This window comes from Eptatretus burgeri, chromosome 5 (assembly GCF_056783735.1).
Source record: "Eptatretus burgeri isolate ZD-2024b chromosome 5, Ebu_testis_v1, whole genome shotgun sequence".
Classification (NCBI taxonomy): domain Eukaryota; kingdom Metazoa; phylum Chordata; class Myxini; order Myxiniformes; family Myxinidae; genus Eptatretus; species Eptatretus burgeri.
The window spans coordinates 17,859,743-17,885,914 of NC_140965.1; the positions used below are offsets into that span (position 1 = coordinate 17,859,743).

General features: G+C 42.9%; 1 protein-coding gene across 5 annotated transcripts in view; it reads left to right on the forward strand.

The window, feature by feature from the left end:
- The window catches only part of LOC147025942 (liprin-beta-1-like), a 110,738-nt gene that overhangs the window by 32,365 nt on the left and 52,201 nt on the right, over positions 1–26,172 (forward strand). For all 5 annotated transcript variants that reach the window (XR_015058061.1, XM_085880854.1, XM_085880857.1 and 2 more), the window contains 8 exons: positions 1,468–1,548; positions 1,670–1,783; positions 9,383–9,475; positions 9,853–9,967; positions 15,567–15,625; positions 16,815–17,739; positions 22,202–22,332; positions 23,185–23,317. Coding sequence is in view for 4 of the 5 variants with exons in the window: in XM_085880854.1 (XP_085736980.1) it covers positions 1,468–1,548; positions 1,670–1,783; positions 9,383–9,475; positions 9,853–9,967; positions 15,567–15,625; positions 16,815–17,739; positions 22,202–22,332; positions 23,185–23,317 (1,651 nt within the window). In the remaining variant the exon portion in view is untranslated. The remainder of the gene's footprint in view (positions 1–1,467; positions 1,549–1,669; positions 1,784–9,382; positions 9,476–9,852; positions 9,968–15,566; positions 15,626–16,814; positions 17,740–22,201; positions 22,333–23,184; positions 23,318–26,172) is intronic.

Genomic DNA, 26,172 nt, shown 5'->3' on the forward strand with positions numbered 1-26,172 from the left:
GTTTGCACTCCACCAGGCATGCTCCTTGCTCCTAATACATTGTACAAAAACAGGCAACCCAATTCAATTACAGTACTTGTTTACAAAATCGAGGCTCATGGGAAGAGTGAGTTGATGCTGCAGTGGGGTACTGCAGTTCGGGGTGGAGGCAACACGCAATGGAATGAAGATAGACGATGGGGAGGAAACAGTAACCTGCAAGTAAGAGGAGTGAATTAGGTAGTGTTAATGGAGTTTGTGGGTACCGATGGAGGATGATGTGGGATGGTGGTACACCACCTGCTTGAGGCCCTGCGGAGGAAAATGGGAGGTGTGCAGTCAGTCTGTACTTTGGAAGCTTAACCAGGAAGGTTTACTGGAAGAATATTTAATCCTGGAGGACCTGGGAATCTTTGGGAGGAGGGGATGGTGGGAGGCTAGGAAAGTAGAATGAGCTACACTTGGGGAGAGACTTCAAAAAAAAAAAAAACAAGGCAAGCCACCTGTCTGCGACTTAAAAACGATGGAGCACGACAGTCGACAGACAAACAATCATAGGTTGGTAATAATAGCGCAGACTTTGAGAGGCCAAATGGCCTCTTCCTGCATCGACATTCCTTGTCAGGGAACTCATATTATTATAATATTGTTATTATATCATAAGTCTGTAGTCGTGTTGAACTGATCTACAAAAGACATGGCTGGGGGAAAGGTGAGACATGTTTGGGCGAATGTTCTCATCCTGTGCTGATTATTTATTAGTATTTGTGCTGCAAGTGGAGGCTGCCAATGACGTCCTTGTCTAAGGACGGAAGATTTGAATGTTTGAATTAGAAATTAAAAGGGGATGGAGCAAAGTAGAGGAGAAGAAGGCCTGGGTAAGGTGGAGGGTGGAAGAGGGTATTTAAAAGAGAGTGGGTGTGAAGGAGGAGGTTAATGGAAGAGAGGGGGGGTTGCTGCTAGGAATGAGTATAAAAAGATAATGGGGTTGCTTGGAAGGGAGGAGTTGTGTGTGTAATCCACAGCTGCTGACCTGTTTAACATTGGCTAGGATTCAGCATTGCCTCTTAGAGCAGACTCATCTTCACTGCTCTTCGTTTCTAAACTCTCCCCTCCTACCAATTAGACCGCACAACGATAGAGAAAACTCGCTGAAAGTACACGTCACAACAACAAAAATGGTTTGAAGTGTTGTGGGGCAATGTGACAAATCGGTATCAGTAAAACAACGACAAGTAGAAGAGATCCCACTGTGGTTGTACATGTTGTGCAGTCACCCTTTTTATTTTACATCGCTCCACACCCGGTGTATGGCAGTCTCAGCCTATTGTATTCGAGCTTTAGGGAAGGGGAGAGAGAGAGTGTGTAAGTGGAGAGTGCAGGTAGAACGTTGGAGGATGGGAGAGAGAAGGGAAGGACGAGGAGCTGCAGGGGAGGGGTGGTAGGTGGAGTTCACTCGCGTCTGATTGCAGGTGTGTTCTGGTGCAGGAACACACACTTCTATGCAGACCCGACCCGACGCTAAAGCTGAAACAACTGGAGAACGACCAGGAATCACTGACACTTCAGGTAGACTTCAGGTTTTTTGGAAGTCTTTTTACGTAACTATCTTGGTTGTGTTGTCTGTATCTGTATATTATTTCTCTTTTTGTTTCCTCATTATATTAACATGCTGTGTGCCCATCCTCAGGTGAGTGTGCTCACAGACCAGGTGGAGGTTCAGTGCGAGAGACTGCAGGACCTGGTGTCCAGCAGCGAGGAGCAGGAAGAAAGATTATCCAACACACAGGCTATGATCAGACAGGTGATGGGTCGGGATATGCTGGCAGTTATAAATATTTTGATCCCGCGATCCCTAACAGCTTGGTTATAAATATTGGCGGAAAGGGAGCGGGGGCTGGTAGTTTGGCTTATAGGTATGCACTTTCCTTTTAGCTGTCTAGCCTGAGTTTGAATCTCGACCCAGCTATAAAGTGTCATTCCGATGTTTCACATGATGAGGATGAGGAAGGAAACGAGGTGGGTATTGATCTGTTCAATTGTTGCGCCTTGATTGCGATTGTTCAATTCACCCACCAAGATACAAGCAATTTCATTCATTTTTCCAAAGGTACATAAAAGTAACGGATTAGTAAAAGAGGTTACCCCGATGCACCTCCAGAATATAATGCAATAAGTAACAAGTTCATCATCTTGTGCATCAAACAGTAATTGCATCCTATGAATTTCCAGTCTAACGTTCCATATGATTGAATTATTTCAATGCACTTCAAGGGTTGAATTGAGTGGTAACCTCATGGTTGTGGTTTTCAGCTGAGGAATAACCACATTCTTTGCTCTTTTACATGACTGATAAAGAACCCGTTCTTACAGACGGGATTAAATTGCCCCACTTCCATGATGTCTATGGTTTTCATTGAAACAATAATATAATCAGCTAAGTTGCTGTGCCATGAGGATTGGAGTTACTCACATCAGGAACATGAAGTGTACAGAAGGAGAATGGGGTGGATGCCAGGAAGATTTTCTTTCCCAAAGATCGAGGCTCATGGAAAAGCAACAATGCTCATGGAAGAGGATTAGTTATGTATGTAAGGAGGATGGAGTGGATGTGAGGAAGATATCATAATGGATGTAATGAAGTGGAGTTATGGGTGTTTGTCCTGCTTGCGGATTGTGTTTCATACGCTGCATGCTTGTGAGCTGCACAATGCTGAGAATGTAAAAATGTAATAATATACATAATATTTTTGCAGTAATGACTTCTTGGCATAGAAATGCATCGATTTAAGACAGTACAGTATCTCCTTCATTTATGGTGGAGAATAAGTGTCATGTGAAACTACTCTGTGACCAGAAATGTGTTGATTTTAATTGTTCAGATAGCCGTATCTTCTTCCATCACAATGTTTGCGTTGAAAACCGCTTTTCTATAATCCCCTTTATATTGTCCTTTCCCTTGTAATCTGTCCTCCATGTTCTTTTGAAAGATGACAGTCTTGCAAGAGGGCTGAGGTGTGAGTTCAGGCATGCTTTTGAAAAGCCTGGGATGTTCACGTCGAGTCGAGAACCTTTGGGGTGCAGTTTAGGCTTGGGAGATGACTAAATGGCCGATGAGCGCCGAGTATGTGAGGCTTATTGACATCACATGGTGGGCGTAAGTAGAGCTTTTAAATGGCCCAGAGGATGCTCGGACACTCGGCTAAGACAGAAACTAGATGAGGGCCAACAGAAGAGAGAATGTAGAAATGCCACTTCGTCATCACCATTCCTCCTCATCGCCATCCTCTCATCTACCACCTGAGCTGCACTTCGCCCTGTGCCAGGCCAGCCTATATGACCACAGTTCCCTGCCCACTTCCCACATCGATCCATCCCAGGGGTGTGAACGCCAGTGGACTTGGGGCGCCCGAACACGCCGCAATAAAGTACTCCATTTGTCCTGTGCCCTCTCTGTTCTTCTCCTCTCCATCGACTGGATGATCGAGGCCTGAAGCTAGGTAATTACGGTTCCCATCTGCTCAATCCCCCGGGGGCAAGTATTTCATTTGTTTAAACCTATACCTCCATATTATAATTGTTTGCATCTCTTTCTTTTCCCCTCCCGTTCTATATAAATTAATGGTGTTTCCAAAAAAGTGGACTATTTCAACGTTGTATTGTAGAAAAATTACAAAAGGTAGCAAGTGCAGTGATACATTGATGGGAAGGGTACACCGTGCCGTTTTCAAATCACTCATTATACTGCTTGTAATTGACATTTTCGATGTGCACTCTGCCGCTGTTCAATCAGGCTTTGATCCTGACTCCAAAATTCTCCACAACTTGTCAGCAAGTGGCTGGAGTGGTGGCCTGGTGGTAGTCCTTCACCTCCTGCTACAGGACAGCCAGGGTTTGAGGTTTATTGGCATAAACTTGACCTTTGGCAGCACCCAAAAAGAAAAATCCAATGGATTCAAATCTGGCCTGTGAGGTGCCCACTCATGCACTGTGTACAGACTGATGACATGATTTCCAAACAGCTGGTGGAGCAAGTCAATGGTTTCACCTGCAGTGTGTGGTGGGGGCACTGTCCTGCATGAACCATGCAAGTCTGAGTTGGTTTGGATACACGAGTTGAGCGAGATCAGCGTGAAATCGGTGTAAGACCTCATATTGCCGCTCGCTGTTGATTTCCACAGTCTTACCATTGGCGTCCTCGAACCAAGATGATCCCAGCATACCCAATCTGGCATTCAATGCACAGAAGCAAGTGGATTAGGAGCCCTTGAGAGACATTTCGGACACCTCTTAAGGAGGCTCAGCACCCCAGAAGATGTTGTGATTGTTGATAGTCCCATTCAAATGGAAGTGTGCTTCATCACTGAACCACAAGGAGTTTATTCAATTTGAGTATCTTTCCATTCGGTCACTCAACCAATCACACATTGTTATTTGGCTTGCCATGTCATTCAGAGTTAGTTTATGCCTTACAGATATGATGTAGGCATAGAGCTGGAGTTCAGAAGTGAGAATGTGCCAAACACATGAGGCTGAGATTGACAGTTGTTGGGAATGCGGGCGGTGGGACTTCTTAGGACTTCCGATAGCAGAATCTCTCACAAGATCAATGCTCCCTTGATCCTTGGTTACACTGTTGCCTTTGTTTTGATTTATCATGCTTCAATGTGCTTGGACGTGCTCCACAACTTCTGAATGCTCCCATTGGAAGGTCCATTATGGGTGTGAACATTGTAATACTGACTATCGTCAGCTCACCTGTATGTATGATTTTATCTCAAACCACAAAGTCACGATTTTCACTTTTTGTTCCACTGTCAACACCATAGTCGATGTAGGGTCCCACTGACTAGTTGCTGGACATTGCATACCATCACCACCATAACCTGGAAGAGAGAAGGGTATAGCATTCGAAATGACAGAATATCAGGCTGCTCAAATCAACTACATTTTTCAAAACACCCGATACATGCACTTTGAATTGACTGGGTCTCTGTGCTTTGATTTGGACCACCATTTATCGCAGATTTGGTTATAAATTAATTTGAGGATCTCTGGGTTGAGCATGTAACGCTCCATTAAATTCATTCTCACGTTGGGTGAGGTGGAGAGGAGTCTGGTGTGCTGCCTGATCTGTCGTGGGCATTCTAAATTGAGCTAGGTATTGGAGCAAATAGGCCCTTAATCTGGCTCGGAGCATCTCGGCAATTTGGCCAGCACGGACACACACCGATATGAGGGTGTGTGTGTGTGTGTGTGTGTGTGTGTGTGTGTGTGTGTGTGTGTGTGTGTGTGTGTGTGTGTGTGTGTGTGTGTGTGTGTTCCGTAACTCGAAAACCGTAAAACCGAGCAGCCTGAAACTTTGCACGCATACTAAGAAAACTCCAAAGAAGTGCCGAATAAAAAATGGTGTGTTTGGGTTCATTAAAACAACCCTTTTAAAGAAAATTAATAGCCTTATTTAATTATATTCTTCATCAGGCGATCCTCAGCCACCTTGCTCTTTGGGGTCGTAAGGCGTATCCGAGGTAACTTCGCTGGGGTATGAAGCCGCCATGTTTTTTTGGCCTGTTCAACTATGCCTTGACTTGGAACAGGCCGCAACGATTTCTTAACAATAACGTTTTTTTTTCACTTTTCTCAATCATATTATTGAATGCCTGTTCATAGCTACGAATCACTGGGGACATTGCAATGCTTATAAACGCCCAGAGACATCGGCGTTCGTGGCTTTATTTCATTTCCACACATGTGATCACCTCGACAATCTCTTAAAATAAGGAGAATTACAAAATTATGCTCCAGAATTGGACTTACAAACGGTCCTGTCTCCTAGAAAAGTGTTCATTTATCCAATTCGCTCATATTTGCCATTTCGGGCATCTCCGAGAGGTATATGTTTAATGTGTTGCTAATCGCGTGTCAAACGAGCTGTTTCTTATCATCCATTTCATGTGATCGCTTGCTTGAGTGCTTAAGCCACTTAGCGAGTGCTCTGCAAGCTGCTTGTTGTTTGTTTCGGTAAGAGTACCTGTGCTGTCAATGGAACATTAATTAGACAGACAGCCGTTTCCACCTGTGTTGGGCCCTGCAGTGCTGTGCGTGCCTCGGGAGGTGTATCATCCGCTGAAAATGTGCTATATTATTTTTAGAGGACATCGTTTTGTTTTACCTTTTTGTAGCATGTCTTAATGTAATCCACCCCTCACTTGTGTACAGCTGTTCTGACATGTTTTTTTTGTTTGTTTGTTTGTTTTCGGTCTTTAAGCATTAAATATCATTCTCTTTGCTAACCCCACCTCCACCCCTCACCTGTCTTTTTGTTTTTTCCTCTTCTCCACCACCCTTCTCTCACTTTCTGTGTTCTCCTCGCTCCCACCTCCTAATAAAATGCAGCACTCTCCTCCCACACCTCCGTCGCTCTCTCACTGTCTCTGCCTGTCTGTCTGTGTGTGTCTGTCTGCCTGTCCTTCTCTCTCTCACGTACACACACACACACACACACACACACACACACACACACACACACACACACACACTCTCTCTCTCTCTCTCTCTCTCTCTCTCTCTCTCTCTCTCTCTCTCTCTCTCTCTCTCTCTCTCTCTCTCTCTCTCTCTCTCTCTCTCTCTCTCTCTCTCTCTCTCCTTTCTCTCCTTTCTCTCCTTTCTCTCTCTCCTTTCTCTCTCCTTTCTCTCTCCTTTCTCTCTCCTTTCTCTCTCCTTTCTCTCTCCTTTCTCTCTCCTTTCTCTCTCCTTTCTCTCTCCTTTCTCTCTCCTTTCTCTCTCCTTTCTCTCTCCTTTCTCTCTCCTTTCTCTCTCCTTTCTCTCTCCTTTCTCTCTCCTTTCTCTCTCCTTTCTCTCTCCTTTCTCTCTCCTTTCTCTCTCTCCTTTCTCTCTCTCCTTTCTCTCTCCTTTCTCTCTCCTTTCTCTCTCCTTTCTCTCTCCTTTCTCTCTCCTTTCTCTCTCCTTTCTCTCTCCTTTCTCTCTCCTTTCTCTCTCCTTTCTCTCTCCTTTCTCTCTCCTTTCTCTCTCCTTTCTCTCTCCTTTCTCTCTCCTTTCTCTCTCCTTTCTCTCTTCTTTCTCTCTCCTTTCTCTCTCCTTTCTCTCTCCTTTCTCTCTCCTTTCTCTCTCCTTTCTCTCTCCTTTCTCTCTCCTTTCTCTCTCCTTTCTCTCTCCTTTCTCTCTCCTTTCTCTCTCCTTTCTCTCTCCTTTCTCTCTCCTTTCTCTCTCCTTTCTCTCTCCTTTCTCTCTCCTTTCTCTCTCCTTTCTCTCTCCTTTCTCTCTCCTTTCTCTCTCCTTTCTCTCTCCTTTCTCTCTCCTTTCTCTCTCCTTTCTCTCTCCTTTCTCTCTCCTTTCTCTCTCCTTTCTCTCTCCTTTCTCTCTCCTTTCTCTCTCCTTTCTCTCTCCTTTCTCTCTCCTTTCTCTCTCCTTTCTCTCTCCTTTCTCTCTCCTTTCTCTCTCCTTTCTCTCTCCTTTCTCTCTCCTTTCTCTCTCCTTTCTCTCTCCTTTCTCTCTCCTTTCTCTCTCCTTTCTCTCTCCTTTCTCTCTCCTTTCTCTCTCCTTTCTCTCTCCTTTCTCTCTCCTTTCTCTCTCCTTTCTCTCTCCTTTCTCTCTCCTTTCTCTTTCCTTTCTCTCTCCTTTCTCTCTCCTTTCTCTCTCCTTTCTCTCTCCTTTCTCTCTCCTTTCTCTCTCCTTTCTCTCTCCTTTCTCTCTCCTTTCTCTCTCCTTTCTCTCTCCTTTCTCTCTCCTTTCTCTCTCCTTTCTCTCTCCTTTCTCTCTCCTTTCTCTCTCCTTTCTCTCTCCTTTCTCTCTCCTTTCTCTCTCCTTTCTCTCTCCTTTCTCTCTCCTTTCTCTCTCCTTTCTCTCTCCTTTCTCTCTCCTTTCTCTCTCCTTTCTCTCTCCTTTCTCTCTCCTTTCTCTCTCCTTTCTCTCTCCTTTCTCTCTCCTTTCTCTCTCCTTTCTCTCTCCTTTCTCTCTCCTTTCTCTCTCCTTTCTCTCTCCTTTCTCTCTCCTTTCTCTCTCCTTTCTCTCTCCTTTCTCTCTCCTTTCTCTCTCCTTTCTCTCTCCTTTCTCTCTCCTTTCTCTCTCCTTTCTCTCTCCTTTCTCTCTCCTTTCTCTCTCCTTTCTCTCTCCTTTCTCTCTCCTTTCTCTCTCCTTTCTCTCTCCTTTCTCTCTCCTTTCTCTCTCTTTTCTTTCTCCTTTCTCTCTCCTTTCTCTCTCCTTTCTTTCTCCTTTCTCTCTCCTTTCTCTCTGCTTTCTCTCTCCTTTCTCTCTCCTTTCTCTCTCCTTTCTCTCTCCTTTCTCTCTCCTTTCTCTCTCCTTTCTCTCTCCTTTCTCTCTCCTTTCTCTCTCCTTTCTCTCTCCTCTCTTTCTCTCTCTCTCTCTCTCTCTCTCTCTCTCTCCTCTCTCTCCTTTCTCTCTCTTTCTCTCTCCTTTCTCTCTCCTCTCTCTCTCCTCTCTCTCTCCTCTCTCTCCTTTCTCTCTCCTTTCTCTCTCCTCTCTCTCCTTTCTCTCTCCTCTCTCTCCTTTCTCTCTCCTCTCTCTCCTTTCTCTCTCCTCTCTCTCCTCTCTCTGCTCTCTCTCCTTTCTCTCCTTTCTCTCTCCTCTCTCTTCTTTCTCTCTCTCTCCTTTCTCTCTCTCTCTCTCCTCTCTCTCTCTCCACCCCCCTCCTCCCCCTTCAAACCCCCCGACAAGTTGTATTTCCTAGTCAATGAATGACTTTAATACGAATAGGATCAATGATTTCCTCAATGTTGATGAATGATGGAATGAATGATTTTTAAAAGCAATACTGACATCAATTATGTAGAAATGCCAATGGCTTCCTACTCGGTAGTTGTTTTTCCTTTAAAATTTTGGAACCAAAAACACAAGTTTTGTCCCAAAGGCATAAGGAAACTCTGAGTTTAAGGTATCAAGGAAAGGTCGAACACCTGCCCCGCGTTTCCCTGGTGTAAGACCGCTCATCCACATTTGGGGGGAAACCATTTTTGACTTCATCCCTGAACTTCGATTTGGCTTCATCCCTGAACTTCATTCAACTTTATTCTGACTCAGTGTGGTTTGCTGCAGAACTAAAGGGATTGTCAGAATTAATCACGTGATCTTTAATGCACATGAAATGTTTGCTGTTAGCAGCGGTTACACTGTAGTGCAAAACAAACAACGAAACACATGGCTCTCACCTTTCAACGACTATGCAAGTAATGGGAGACGTTGGAATAGTGACAGATGAACAAGAAGACAGTCAAGAAGACAAACCAACAGACACGTGGACACGATTAATTGGTAGTTCAACACTTTGCAACGTACAATTAGTCCAAAAATGCATCATATGTTGTTCCCTGCCAGAGTAGTGTCGTGCGGGCATTGACATTTGTCATGATTTTGGTTGTTTCTGTAGAAACTGCTCAAGCACGTGGTGGATTTATCACGAAAAGTTAATGAACTTCAAGACTCGAAAGTCAAGTTTGAAAATTTGCTTGAACGTACAAAGGTAAGGAAGCCTACAACATGAACAGCACCACCAGCAAGAATAAAATGTACCTGGTTAACGACACATCTCGTTCTGCAAGCTTCACATCACGTTGGCCCTAAATCATGTGGTCTGCGAGTGTTTCCAATTGTGTTGCATATGTTGGATTTAAACATTAATATTTGCATCGTCCAAGACCGTCTCATTGTATTGGGTGAGTGAGACAGTTTGAGTTCAGTGGGATGAGTGAGACAGTATGACTGCAGTGGGATGGGGAGAGTGAGGGAGTGTGACTGCAGTAAAGAGAGTGAAGCAGTGTGAATGCAGTGGGGGTGAGTAAGACAATGCGAGTTGGTAGGGTCAGTGTGCTGGGTGATTGTTACACCCTTGAATTGCAGTCAGAGCTGGCTGATCTAAGAGAGCGGTTGAGCAACAAAGACCGTGAGCTGGAGGAGCTCCGTGCAGTCCTGGGAATCACACGGATGAAAAGTTACGGCCTGTCTCCCCCTGCCGGTATGCCATGAACAATTTTGGGTTTTCTGTATTTTCTTTTCGTCTGTCTTGGCTTCTCTCTTTCTCTCGTTTATTGTACCTGGTTCACTTCTGGTGCCATTAATGCCTGACATCTGACATGTCTGACTCCTGATGACATTCATGATCAGATTTCTCCAAACATCCCTATCCTGCACTGCTTCCTGAAGCTCTGGCAGAGACGGCTTGGTTGAAGCCTTTATCCCATCCATCCAGCACAAACAAGGTCTACCTCTTCCTCTTCTTCCTTCAAGCATGGTTCTTCTTCCGTATGCAACAGAGCCGTGGGGTAGCAACACTGGCTGATGGCACGACTTTGCTGCTGATGCCCTCTTTAGGTTGGGGCAGGAGTTCGGAACTTGGCCAAGGTGCCGGCAGTAGCTAGCCGACTCTTTACGAAGGACACCATGGGATCTTAGACATCCACCAAATAACATCAGCAAATGAGATACCAGTTTATCATCCATCAGAGGAATGGCACACACAATGATGAATCACCCTGCCTGCGAAACACCATGATGACAGTTTTTAACTGTGTCAGGATTCAAACACAGGCTAGACGACTTGCGAACTTAACTCTAGGCCATAGTTCTTCTTCTTCTCCTCCTCTTCCTTTTATAAGGGGTGATGTTCGATGGCACCATGCTTCTGCCCTGCCTTGACCACAATACTTCTTCACCCCCCTCTGTCCTCAGCCAACTCTCTCCGCTCTCAAAAACAACGCGACCTTTCAGATATCGCTCATCACACAAACCTCCCATCTCAACCACGATCTACCTCTTTTTTCCTCCTACCTTGCTCTTTCAACCTATCCGCTCTCTTTGCCATTCTCACTTCCCACATCTGCAGAAAGTGCCCAGCCCATCTCAGCTGGCATTTCACCAATCTCCCCATCAAACTCATCTGCACACCAATCTCCTCCCTCAGTTCATCCATCCTCCTTCTATCCACCCTCTTCACTCCCTCAATCCTCCTGACCCAGTTGTTCTCACAACCATGCAGCCATTGTTGTTGTCTCTCTGTCAGTGCCACCGTCTCCAGATCGTAAAGGTAGGCTGGCATTCCAGATGACATCAGAACCTTCCCTTTCAATTTTCTTGATATATTTATATCTGCCATTACTCCCTCCATTTTCCTTCATGCATTCGCACCCACCTCAATCCTTGTTCGCACCTCTGCCTTGGACTTACCATCCATGGTCACTGTTCCTCCCAGATATTCAAATATTTTACCCTCTCTGATCTCCTTTCCCACTAACCTGATACTCAAAAATTTTCTCTGCTGCCTAATCCACATCACTTCAGTCTTCTCCATACTCATCTTCAGCCCATGCTTCTGAAATGCCTCCTTCCACTCCCCCAGTACTTCCTGCATCTACCACCCTCTCTCCATGAAGAGTGCAGCATCCTCCCTATAATACCCCTCAAACACACCTTCCTGCTTACCAGCTTCATCATCATGATAAACACGAGTGGGCTGAGAGCGCTTATCTGCCCCAAACCGAAGTTCACGCTGAACTCCTCAGACATCCTAGGACCAACTAAATCTCTTCCCTTCGTTCCTTTGTACATCTCTTCCACCAACCTAACTTTTGCTTCCGACACTCCCATTCAAACAAACAAACACCACCCGGAATGGTCCAGAGACAAACACGAACACATCCAGAGACAAACATCGCCCAGACAAAAATAATGCCTGGACACGTCCGGTGACAAACAGTGTCCAGACATGTCTTGTGACAAACACCGCCCAGAGATAAACACCACCTGGACATGTCCGGAAACAGAGAGAGGGAGAGAGAGAGAGAGGTGGGGGAGTGGAGTTAGCAGAGTGAAAATGTTATGCTTTATGAACAAAACACACATACACACACACACACACACACACACACACACACACACACACACACACACACACACACACACACACACACACTATACAAGTATTAGTGCTTGGCCAATGTCAACAATTTTTTGGAATCGGCAGATTGGAGTCAGTGTGATTACCGACTACAGTACGTACTGTACACAACCCAAAAACCTAAAGTAACGTTCACCTTTGTTTTGGGGGGATTTCAAAAAAAAATTTTAATAAAAACGTTGTGTTATAGACGTTTCAGGGAGTTTCCAATCTTCCAAGCTCAAATAATATTTCAATGATATACTGCAATTAGTCCGTGAGAGTAGATTGTGAAGAATTACATCATATAATGCATGAAATCGTTCCAAGCTCCTAATTTGAAAACTATAGCATTTAAAAAAGCGATGTATATAGCGATTCATAGGTATGTAGAGGAGGCATTCAATAATGAGTGAGGAAAGTGAGAAAAAAAAACGTTTTGAGCACTTTGTTGTTTATAAATCATTCTGGCCTGTTCCAAATCATGACATGGTTTAGCAGGCTGAACAAAATTGCGAATTAAAACCTCAGCGAGGTAACGGAGGACACGCCTTCAAACCCCATTGAGAGCGAGGTATCCAAGGATGCACCTGATAAAGGATATAATTAAATAAGGCTGTTAATTATCTTCAAAATGGGTGTTTTAATTACCCCAAACACCTAATTTTCACTCATGCACTTCCTTGGAGCTTTCTTAGTATGCATGCAGTTTCAGGCTACTTGGTTTCATGGTTTTGGAGTTATGGAAGAGACACACACTGACTGACTCACTGACTGACACACACTGACATCTTTTATATTAGATAGATAATTAAATTGAAATAAAATAAAGATTTTAATGGTCGTAAGAATAAAAAAAACCTTTTTCAGAAGTTTACCGCCATTGATGCACCATTTTTTTTTACACCACTTTATTTAACACTTTACATTAGTTCTTTGTGCCAATTGTTTATGTCCTTTATTATGTCCTGAAAAATAGTCAGTTTTCTGTTTGGAGTGACTTTCAATTTCGAGATAGGTAGACAGACAAAATAAAAATATAAAATCGCAACCGTGTTCGAAGGACGTGGTTCAGTTTGGAATTTTTAATACGAAAGAGGCAAAGCCTCGAGACAAATGAAACCCATGAGAATTCCCCTTTAGAACCACCTTTTTGGACCTTTTAGAATTATCCTTAGGAACCCACAATAATTACCCTTTAGAACCTGTGAGAACCCTTCAGAATTACCCTTTAGAATTACTGTTTAGAACCACCCTTTAGAACAACCCTTTAGAAATACAATCTAGAATTACCCTTTAGAGTCACCCTTTAGAACCACTGTTTTGAACCCCCCCCCCTTTAGAAATACGATTTGGAATTACCCTTTAGAATAACATTTAGAATCCCCCTTCAGAATTAACCTTCAGAATTACCCTTTAGAATGAACATTTAGAATCCCCTTCAGAATTAACCTTCAGAATTACGCTTGAGAACCACCCTTTTGAACCCCCCTTTAGAAATACGATTTGGAATTACCATTTAGAACTAGAGGGGGAGCACTCAGTAGAGTGCAAAACCTCCGCCGCCAATACTGCTGGGTCACTTAAGTGAACCTGATATCCTATTCATTGTAGGTCAAAACGGATCAGACTCTACTGAACCACGATTGAATAAACTAAACTAGATCGACGTGCATGTAGAAATGCCCAACAAAAAAAAAATCGAAATTTTTTTTGAAAAAAAAGTTGCAAAATTTGTTTTTTTTCTCTAACTAATTTTTTTTTGGGGGGGGGGGTTGGAAATCACTTAAAACATGTAGAAATGCAAAAATATATATATATTTTTTTTTCAAATAAAATCGATATTTTTTTTTTTTTAAAGTTGCAAAGTTTTCTAAGTTTTTTTATTTTATTTTTGGACCAAGTCCAAAATCGAATGGCATGATCCTTGGACCATACCTCATCCCCCCACCAAGTTTCGTCGAAATCCGTCCAGGAGTTTTTTCCGTAATACTGTTCACAAACAAACAAACAGACAGGGGTGAGAACAGTAACCTCCATCCATCTTCGATGGTGGAGGTTAATGAACATTTAGAATTCCCCTTCAGAATTAACCTTCAGAATTACCCTTTAGAACCACCCTTTAGAACCACCCTTTAGAATTACCCTTTATAACCCATTAAAATTACCCTTTAGAACCCTCAATAATTACTAATTAGGCCTGTTGGTCCATTGAATCAAATTTCCATTGGTCTTCACAGCCTTGTTGCATACCCGTCTGTTGTACTGCTTGAGCATTAGGTTGCCTTTCACCAAGCACAGATGTGCTTGGGCCAGGGTGGGGATTATACGTTCATAATCTAATTTAAAAGATTGTTGTAAATTATGTTAACCTCAAAACACAGTTCCCTTAACTCAACTAAGAATCTTTACCTGTAAGCAAATTAATGGTTTTCCAACTGCCCGGATCATCAGATGGGCACACACACACACACACACACACACACACACACACACACACACACACACACACACACACACACACACACACACACACACACACACACACACACCTCATCCATTTATAATAGTCTTAAAGGGTCTACGGGGGTTTTTGGGTCCTCGGGGTCTTTTGGGTTCTCAGGATGAGATCTTATGGGTCTTTTTGGTCTTTGGGGACTTTTGGATCCTCGGGGTATTTTCGGTCCACAGGGACTTTGGATCATCTGGGTATTTTGGGTCCTTAGGGTATTTTGGTCTTCTGGGTCCTTGGGGACTTTTTGGTCATCCAGGTGTTTTAGGTCCTCGGGAAATTTTGGTTATTTTACATCCTCAGGGTCTTTTGGGTCTTCAGTGGCTTTTGGGTCCTTGGGGTATTTGGGGTTTTTTGGGTTCTCAGAGTCTTTGAGGTCTTTTGCATCCTCACGGTCTTTTGGGTCATTGGGGTCTTAAGGGTCTTGCTGGTTTTAAAGGGTCTTTAAAGTTTGAAGGGGTCTCAGTAGACTAAAGGGTCAAAAGTTTCCATTTTTCGTAGAAACACCGTTTGTTCAGTTCTTCTTCTTCATTTTTTGCTGGATGGGCAGACGGGCGGACAGATGGATGAAAATAGTCAAATATTGAAGCGGCTTCACCGCTTTAAAATTATCTCACTCCTCTTTGTGCATGTGTGATTGGGGTGAGACACTTTACATTTTGCCAAATTCTGAGCCAAAATATTGCTGAACTGCAAGTTTGTGCTCCGATTCGTATTCTGATTGACGTGCCACAGCGTTCAAAATATAAAATTAAATTGAAATTAACTGGTTCATAGATCATACATGGATGTCTGCAGACAGGCAGACAGACAGACAGACAGACAGACAGACAGACAAAGTGAACCAATCGCTTCACCCCATTTTCACTTCGCGCACGCGGGATAATGAGGCTCGAATCAAGTAGAGTATTTCTGTTATTTTCTATGACATGGTATTTGTCATATTACAATCCAACATTTTAAAACTTCACTGCAATCCCATAAATTCTCACTCACACTTACCTGTATCGATTCTTCCTCACTCCACACCTCTTTGCTCCCACCTCGTCATTTCAGTCCCTCTTTGAGCATCCAGTTTGTTCAGAGTCCTTAATTCCCCCATGTTGTTTGCAATGCCTTAATCTAACCCAATGGTTTTCCATTTGCTTCCCATTCCATTCTCACACCCAGAGGACCTGCAGAAGCTGAAATGCTTGGTGGAGCAGCTCTTTCAAGCAAAGGAGAAGCAGGTGTGTCCTCTACGATAGTAAGTCTAACATGAAACTTCCAACCCAGATTCCAATCCGTAGCTCATTAATTAAGGTCCAAATATAAATTACAATTGTATAAATGAACAGGATTGTAAAAACAACCCCACTAGACCTGAAGCTTATCTGGGCACTGTCCTAATGTTGGAACCCAAATTTGGTAGCATTCTGACTGGTGGGTCTGGAGAAGATTTTTAAGGGAATTTAAACAATTTTTCCAAAAATTAACTAAGTCCGCCATTTTGACGCACTTCCAGTCATGTGATCAGCATGACCTTTGCAATTTAACATCGCTACCCTGTCCTAATGGTGTGACCCAAATTTGGTAGCATTCTAACTGGTGGGTCTGGAGAAGATTTTTAAAGGAATTTACACGATTTTTCCAAAAATTGACTAAGTCGGCCATTTTGACGCACTTCCAGTCATGTGATCAGCATGACCTTTGCAATTTAACATCCCTACCCTGTCCTAATGGTGTGACCCAAATTTGGTAGCATTCTAACTGGTGGGTCTGGAGAAGATTTTTAAAGGAATTTGCACGATTTTTCCAAAAATTGACTAAGTCGGCCATTTTGACGCACTTCCAGTCATGTGATCAGCATGACCTTTGCAATTTAACATCCCTACCCTGTCCTAATGGTGTGACCCAAATTTGGTAGCATTCTGACTGGTGGCTCTGTAGAAGAAGATTTTTGATGGAATTTCCTAAGTCCGGCATTTTGACCGACTTAAAGTCAGATGACCAGAATGAGCTTTGCAATCACCGCTACCAGTCAGGAGCGGAACGTTGCTGCCAAATTTTAGCCGAATCGGTCCAGCGGTTTGGCCGGTGAAGTCGAAACTGGAGATGGACGGAGAGACAGATGGACGGTGCACAATGACAATACCTTATCTGGAATTCCAATTCCAGAGAAGCTAATAATTAATATGTATTGTAGATGTGGGAAAATTATGCGCCCAGACCAGGGATCGAACCCCAGCCTCTGGTGAACCCTATCAGAGGCCTGGGTTCGATCCCCGGTCTGGGCGCATAATTTTCCCACGTATACATATTACATAAAAAAATTAATTGGTTTGAGATTCCTGTGCAACATGGTTGTGAATATTTGTCGATTCTCATCATACCCTTCCACCACTCTACTTTTCCTTCCTCAATTTGTTTCTTTTGCAGGATGAGAAGATCCGGCAGCTTGAATTTATCGTAAAAGCGCACCAGGAAAGGGCTACTACCAAAGTCCTGGAATACGGAGCTGAGGCTGAGGCACGGTCCCTCGAATGTGCTAATGATCTAAGATTCAGAGAATGGAACTTGCAGAAAGGTGGAGAGAAGAAAGAAATAAAGGAAGACATGGGGGCTGGGATAAAGTTTGAGGCACAGAGCTGGACATTAGATGAAAGGACCAACTGCAATAGTGAGAGTGACAATAATTGCACTGTGTCCACTTCGCTGCAGCGGGAGAATGATGAAAATATTTTATCCATGGGGGTTGTGGAGAAGGAAGATGAGGGTGAAGGACAGAATGAGATATCCAAAGGTAAAAGTAAGACAATTGATAATGAACAAATAGATGTTTTGGAAAGGGAAGATATGAAGGAGACGAGTATCATTCAGAGAAAAGAAGATGCAAACAGTGTGGATGTGGAAATAATAAATATGCTGGAAAGGCAAGATGTCTCACGGGTGAAAGAAGTGTTAGAGGATGAACTAAAGAAGAAGCAAACTGTAACAGGGGATGAGAGAGAAATAAATGGAGATGGAACATGGAGAATGCTGTGTCTCGAAACACACCAAGAAATTGAGGGAGAAACTGAACAATCAAATGTACTTATCAATGATAACTCTCAAAAAGAGGATGAATGTGGAGATGAACATGAGGAGAGTCCTGAGACAAACTGTATGCGATCGAAGGAACATGAGTCTGAGATGATTGACCTGAGTGATCTGGAGAAAGAGGACGGGCATGTGCCTGATGTGGAGGAGAAACAAAATTGGCCAGACGCACCTCAAGATACATGGGTTGATGTCAAACCTTGTGAGGATTGTGATGCAGAAGAAATCTCAACAACTTCACAAGAACCTTCATCAACGAACAGAGGTTCGTCTTGTGTGATCACATGACATGGTTATCCTCATTATCGAATATTCCATCACAAAACACTATGGAAGCTTTGCACACGATTCTCCAACTTGCTTTCTGATCAATATAGTTACTCCACAATATGGAGGACTTATCTGATAGTTTAAGGTGCTTCGTTGGATATATTGGTTTAGGGGGGGGGGGGTGGGAGGACTGTTGATTTACTTATTCATTCATTCATTCATGTGGGTTAGGAATGCAAACTTACAGCCTGTGGCTGCTTGTCTGCCTCATTTTCTGGTGATGCATGCATCACACATGTGCCTCTGATGCAATGCCCCCTGTTACTCATTTGGCTGAATCAGCACACCTGGTGTTAATTCAACGGTTTGACAGTGGCTTGAAATCAAGACCCTAACATCTTAAGCCAGCCACCTTAACCGTTAAGCCAACCCTAACAGCTTGGGTATTGATTGAGCTTAAGCAACAACGAAATTAAGAGATTTCGAAATTTTGATTGTGCATGTAATCATTCGTGCTTGTCACTCCATTTCGTTTGCACCATTCCTCTGGATTCTTGTTTTCTGCTCAAGCATTTTGGACGGGAGGAACCTATTGAAGGCACGACGTGACGTGGAACGAATGCACAGAGGGAAGAGGTTGGCAGGTGAATGCCTGCTAGAAAGTAATGTAAGGACTTCAACGATGTGAGAGATTAGACAATGGTCAGGTTTGACTTGTCCAATACTACTGTATTAGAGAAATAAATTGCTCAAATAGGAGTTTAATTAGCTTTGTTATTGGCCAATCCTTCCAACAACAGTGATTAATTTGTTACGCTGTTTGCTTTCAATTCTCAGGACATTCGCGTTTTATCATATGATACATCGCACATATGATACATCACTATGACGTCATATCATTTTTTTATGACGTCATTCCTATTTTTTGACATTTTTTGTTTCACAACCCAGAGTTTTCATCGGATCTTCATGAAACTTGCCAAGTATATGCAGAAAGCACAGATAATTTATCGCAAACCTGATACATCACAATGACGTCATATTCGTTTTTATGACGTCATCATTAAGAGGACGAGGATCTTGGCTCATTTGAGCTTGTTAAGACTTGGAGTAGCGGCTTCCACCGGGTGGCGCAAGACGATATACATTGACATAGAGAGAATTGGGATCCTCACCAGAATTCGGGTGCCAGCTCTCCCTGGACGATGATTAAAAAAGAAAACATTAACTGTTAAAAACCCTCCCATGCACACCCTGAGTACAACCACCAGTTTTCAACAAATTCAGTCCAGGGTTCAGCGGTGCCGAGAAGTAAAAGAAAGAAACAAATACACAACTCTCAAAATGCAATTTTAATATGATAGACGATGCTCCCAAATATGATGTGTGAAAATATTTTAATTCACAAGTAGTTTTAATTACCCTGCATAATTACATTTGTTGCAGGTCACAGGATAATCTAGATGGATAGGTATGTGCGCTCAACTTTGAACTGCCTTGCCAGGGTTTGAATCCCGACCCAGCTATAAACTGTCATCTTAGTGTTTTGCAGTGAGGCTGAGGCATCAATATGTGTCCCATCAGTGTGACCACTCCTCATTTTCATAAATGCCAAGGTGAGCCAATGAAAAAAGCCAATAATTCACAAGGTTTCGGAAAAGCGATGATAACAGAAAACCTATACGCCAAGAAAACCTATAGAAAACCAAGACTCCAAGGTGAACAACGAATAGCCAAGATATTGTGAAAAAAGCCAAGGAGTGGTCACACTGTGTCCCATCCCTCATATGGATATTGGTCCAGGTGTTCCATCTGCTGGCATGAACTAGTGAACGGGAAAGGTGCCAAGATGTCGTTCACAAAGAGTAGACAAGTTATCACCGGCATCCGAAAAGAATTACAATTTCCTGCCACAGTCTTACATCAGGCCTTGCCAGCCAATTCCAACAACGCTTGGGCTAGAAGTGTTAGCAATGGCTGACCCATAAGTTGGTAATGATTGTTGCTGTTAAAGAAGAAGAAGAAAAATACATGACTTAAATACTTCTTATAATCTATAATAATAGAATGTTTGTGTGTTTTTGTGTTTGTGTGTGTCAGTCAGTGTCAGTGTGTCTCATCCATAACTCCAAAACCATGAAACCTAGCGGACCGAATCTGTGCAGGCATACTAAGGGAACTCCAAAGGAGTGCTGAGTTAAAACTGGGTGTTTGGGTAAATTTAAACACCTCTTTTGAAGAAAATTAACTCATCTCATCATGAATAAAACAAAAACAGACTTATCCCTGTCAGCCCACTTGTCAATCCCTTGCAGGGGTCTTAATCTGCCATTTATTTCAGCCTATTCAAAAATGCCTTGGTGATTTTCCACGATGAGCTCTCATGGACTAATTAAAGTGCATCATCGAAATCTGTCTTTAGATTTGAGGATCGGAGCTGGTGCACTAAATAACAGTGGGAATTTGAAGTGAAATCTGAAAATTTAAAGAAATTACCGATTTTTTAAAACTTGGCGTATTGTAAATGAACTGTAAACAAACATAAATATATGTGGAAAAGAGAGTAACATTTCTATATGTGGAGGAATTGCATGCTCAGCCACTGGGATGCCCAGAAAGTGCAGATGGCAGAGCACTGGTATGGTTTACTCAAGGTCCTGGGTTTGATTTCTGGTCTGGCCTTGTAATTTTTTACACATATATTTATAACTAAGCATATATCTTAACTGGGCTTTAAGCAAGGCCTGTGCTCCCTCCTCCTCTGTCACAAGAAAATGTGAAATTGCCCAAGCATTAAATTAAACTTTTTCTACTGTTCTGATAATTATTTTGAGTGAAGAAAACATTAAGGAATATGTCCAAAGGTTGTAGAGAAATGCCCCTCTGCAAACCCACTCCGCCATTTTCCCACTCCTTCTTGCACCCCCTCCCCTCCCAGAGTGTATCGTGACGTGTGGTGAGGCATCACCCTCCCCCACATTCTCTCACTCACCTTCCCCCCAACTCCTCCCTCTCACTTTCCCTTCCCCTTTCTCTCTCTCTCTCTCTCTCTCTCTCTCTCTCTCTCTCTCTCTCTCTCTCTCTCTCTCTCTCTCTCTCTCTCTCTCTCTCTCTCTCTCTCTCTCTCTCTCTCTCTCTCTCTCTCTCTCTCTCTCTCTCTCTCTCTCTCTCTCTCTCTCTCTCTCTCTCTCTCTCTCTCTCTCTCTCTCTCTCTCTCTCTCTCTCTCTCTCTCTCTCTCTCTCTCTCTCTCTCTCTCTCTCTCTCTCTCTCTCTCTCTCTCTCTCTCTCTCTCTCTCTCTCTCTCTCTCTCTCTCTCTCTCTCTCTCTCTCTCTCTCTCTCTCTCTCTCTCTCTCTCTCTCTCTCTCTCTCTCTCTCTCTCTCTCTCTCTCTCTCTCTCTCTCTCTCTCTCTCTCTCTCTCTCTCTCTCTCTCTCTCTCTCTCTCTCTCTCTCTCTCTCTCTCTCTCTCTCTCTCTCTCTCTCTCTCTCTCTCTCTCTCTCTCTCTCTCTCTCTCTCTCTCTCTCTCTCTCTCTCTCTCTCTCTCTCTCTCTCTCTCTCTCTCTCTCTCTCTCTCTCTCTCTCTCTCTCTCTCTCTCTCTCTCTCTCTCTCTCTCTCCTAGCTCTCTCTCTTCCACCTCTCTCTCTCTCTCTCTCTCTCTCTCTCTCTCTCTCTCTCTCTCTCTCTCTCTCTCTCTCTCTCTCTCTCTCTCTCTCTCTCTCTCTCTCTCTCTCTCTCTCTCTCTCTCTCTCTCTCTCTCTCTCTCTCTCTCTCTCTCTCTCTCTCTCTCTCTCTCTCTCTCTCTCTCTCTCTCTCTCTCTCTCTCTCTCTCTCTCTCTCTCTCCCCTCTCTCTCCCTCTCTCGCTCTCTCTCTCTCTCTCCCTCTCTCTTTTTCTCTCTCTCCCACCCCTTTCACTTTCCCTCCTCGTTTTTCTCTCCCTCTTCTCTCTCTCTCCCTCTTTCTCTCTCTCCCACCCCTTTCACTTTCCCTCCTCGTTTTTCTCTCCCTCCCATCGACTCTTAGTCTTTCCTTCATTGAAGCGACAGGTGGTATTTCCTTGTGTTAAATATTATCAACAAGAACAGCCTTTCTTCTCACACTGATCAATACGTTTTGTGAGCATCGATGAGATTTTTCTTTTGGACTTTTGGGTTATAATTGGGACCTCCAGGAAACATTTCCGTTGAAATTTCAGAGATTTTGACCCACATGTGAGAAGTTATTGATTTGAGATGTGTTACGTGGTTGCAACTTTTTGGAAATGCATCACTGAGAAGCAGGAGCTCAATTCGGAAAGAGTGAGAAAACGAGTGAGTGAACGAGTTTGGAAAGACAGCATCAATCACAACTCAAAGGCTCTGATTTCGAGCCTGATAAACAAAAGCATTAAAAATAAAAAACGCCGTGTGATGCGATATACCTGTTGCATTTGACCTCTGGGACATGCACCCTTACAGGACCTCAAGGTAGACATCGACACGTGCAGGAGATCATGGGAGAGATTGGCGATCATCATGGAACATCATCGTTCACCTCACCGTGCTCCTCCTTGCATCCCCCAGAGCTTTGCCTCATCGAGCCTTGTTCGGTACTTACCACACTTGTATCCTGAGGTTACGCCGCCAGAATATATGATGTGAATTAAATAATTTGCTCGTACTTAATTTGGTGGAATCGGTGTTCACCCAGCCTGAGTGTTTATTTCTTTCACAGATGATGCCACAGAAGACAAATATCTTTCATATCATGATAATAAGTCTTACAGTATAATTGTACAAAATGAGTGTAGTTTAGAATGTAAACACCCATAGAGAAGGCCATTTGACACATCACACCTGTGCGACATCCACATCCCAACAATTTCATTTACTGCAGGCAGTGCAAACACACAGGGAATTTTCTAAGGTACAGTCACACAATCGTCCAAAGGGCTGCGTGTTCCAAGATGCAGCGGCCCTGCCGGAATTTCATCATGAGGGATGTTTTTGGTTGTTTGACTCGTTTGGGATCGAAATCCAGATCAGACAGCCCAGGGAGAGCAAGTTACCGACTGAACTATCAGGCCAAACTACTTAAGTTGAAAACACCTGATGATTTACCCTTTTAAAACCCACGAGATGTCCCTTCGGGTGGGGGTTGAAGGTGTTATCCTGTGGCAAACTGTCTGTTCAATAATTCCGTAATGCCATGGATGGTATTGTATTTCATATAGTTGTCTCATCTCAAACGCATATTTATACCGTGCTCACCAACACTCTCACCACCATTGCTCCAACGTTGGTTTCCACCTCCTTGAGCGTTGCGTCGGCTTTGTTGGTTTATTTTCCATTTTAAACTCGATTTGCGTGGTGTTTTGCACGTGCCTAGAAATAATCAAAACAAATGCTACCTCAATCATGATGACTTAATCCCTGTGATGAAAATTCTAATGTTCCGACAGGAATCTCAGGAGGAACTAAAGAGGCAGAACATCCGAAAACCACAAAAGAGACTGTCGTTCAGGAGGAGTTTCTTTCGCAAGAAAAAGGAAATGAAAAAACCTTTCCCAACGGGTTCAGATGCCAAGCACCAAGGTGAGGCAGCTGGGAAATTGTTTGCCAATTGTGATGGCGAAACATTTAATAAGGCTTCCAAGGAACCTCAGGAATGATGTCAGACAAAGAGATAATTTGTTGTGAAATGAGGTCCCTGGGTGTGCCTCCCTCTCTGGACGAAGATAACCTATCATTAAGACCTAAGAGCCAGGAATGAAGGGAGTAAAGCCAACATCGGGCGGCTTGCATCAAAAGGCCATCGATTTGCAACACGATGTGCTCCATCGGAGGAGTTTCAACTGCTTTCAATAATCTTTGAACCTTCTGTCGATATAATAATTGATTTGCTTTCATCGAGTCAAATTAGCTTGGTGGCTTAACGTGGAGAAAAATTGAAGGATTGTTACATGCCTGCCAAAAGTGTAACTTTTTGCTTGACGGTTGACTAGAGGTCTGAGAGCAAGAAAATCCATATCTGCAAGCTCGATTCTTAAGTTGATGGATTTTATTCCATTTTTGCTGACATGGGATATGGAGACAGGTTTTTGCGAAGCTAATTTCTCGTGTTTTTGAAACGGCTCCAGTACAGACACATGGACACTTCTGAAAAAACTGTCGTCATAGCACATGTTCATAGTGAGCTTAATATTTTATTTTGGCAAATATGGAAGCAATCCACTTGGTGAAATTCAAAATTGCTGCCATATAACGTTTATTACATTTGTTTTACGAATCTACGGCGAGTGTGAATTAGCTCATTGGTTGTGCAATGGCTGTAATTGTCATACGTTGGCCATTGATTGTACATTGGTATTCTGAGATATTCCATGTCATTTACGTGAAATAATTCAGGAAATATGGAGAATGTCCAGTGAAAAACGAGGTTACTTGTGAGCAAACAATGAGATTCATCTTGTATTTTGGTGCTTTAGTTCTCAGAAAAAGTTAATTAAATTCCAGTGAAACATTTCACTTCTCTTTCTCCCAATTCAACTTGTATTTTCAGAGTTCGTAAAGAGCCAATCCCGTTAAGTAACTGTCCAATTCACCGCCTGCTGAGAAATATCAGTGTTCAAAGAAGGTGTTCTTCAAGACCAAAAGTCAAAGCAGTACTGTTCACCAGGATCACAACAGTCCGACACACAACTTGGATGAAGACTGGATATTGTGTTTGAACTTCAGATTTCACATCGACAGGAACAGAGATCTGAAAATGGAAATCCTGCCTTCGTGCACTTGCAGTTAACGCATCCTCTCTCTAACTTTCATCCACACTTTATGACCTCGTTGAAGGCCCTAACTGCTTCAGGATTAGTCATCCAGACAGGTGTCCATCTCGTCATGTCCGTCATCCATACCCATTCCTCTGGATTAGGAATAGACTGAACAGCTGCTTGGCTTTTTGTCCAGATACCACTCTGATACACCACTCGCTTTGTATGTTGAAGTCGGGAATCCTGAAGAAAAATATGACTCAATGATTACCTAAAAGACACAGTTATTTTACAGCATCATATTTATCATATTTAATTTAATAATTTAATTTATCATTATCATATTTAATCATATCATATCATAGCAGCAGCAACATTTATTCACGTGCATGGTTGGTCTTGTTTCCAGATAAAGATACCTGAGTGTGGGGAATGGTCTCCAGACTTCTACCTTTCTTGCTGACCAGTTCACGGCATGCTTCATTAACCGAACCGATCACGCTAGTCTTATCATGCGGTAGCACTGTAAATCTTTCCAAGGTGAGGAAATGAGGTGACGAGGAAGTGATCATCTCAAAGGGGTTCTCAGCAATGTGCAAGAAGGCTTGCGTCAACCATGCAGATAGTCTGTTCGTCATCTGAGTCCATTGATTCTTTCCGTCTCTTTACCCTTGCACGTTCCAGCATTCAATTATTGAACTTTTGGTGACATTTTTTGCCAAGATGCATCATTTTCAAGGAGTATTTGTTCAGTAACATTCCCAATGCTGACATTGATGTGTGCTGAATCAAGAGCTTGGAATTTTTCAACGTTCTGCAAAGAAATTCGTATATACGTAAAAGTGATTCTTAAGAGGACAAAGCAGATCTTCAGAAGTCTTCTTCTGACAGATGATACAACAAAGTCAATCGGTATTGGAAGCCGTGTTTTGTTATACCTGAAAGCAAATGATGGCATTTGATCAGCGAGAACACATAAGAGCTAAGCATAAAACGTCAAGAAACACAGACATGTGATAATCATTAGGTGATTAAGAACTCCAATTCGCTAATGACCATGATTACAGTGATTCCATAACAACCAGACTGTAGCTCAACATTTAATTTGAACAGAAAAAAAACAAAGCTGGTTCATTCGTTGGGAGTAATCTTTCAGATTTTCAGCTTTTATATGTGGATGTAGGAAAATAATGTCAAGATGATGTTATGATATCATTTCGACGTTTTACTTACATTTTCTTCCCTGTAGGCATATATTTTCTGAAAGTATGATCCAATGGGCGTTTCCAGTGATTAAATGGAGCATTTCCCATCTACATAACGATTTTTGTACTAAACTACATGCTTTCTTAAATGCATTCGTGAAAATTATGTCATTATGACGTCATATTGCTGTCCTTTTTTTTTTTGGCACCCACGGATTTTCCGACAATATGGTTCCATGCTATGCTTCAGTGGAAAAAAGACACTTTTCGGCGGCATGTTATGATAATTTCACTTAGCATGTATAACTAAATGAATTGTACACTTGGGGGCGTTTCTGTAATTTTCCCGTGACTTTTCCCCACAACATTTTGGGTTCAGCCCCAAAACCTCCCACAATATTAAAAAAAAGAACCTTCATGGGATCTTCTGCACATCTAAGGAGGTGCTACACCTCATGGGATCTTCTGCACATTA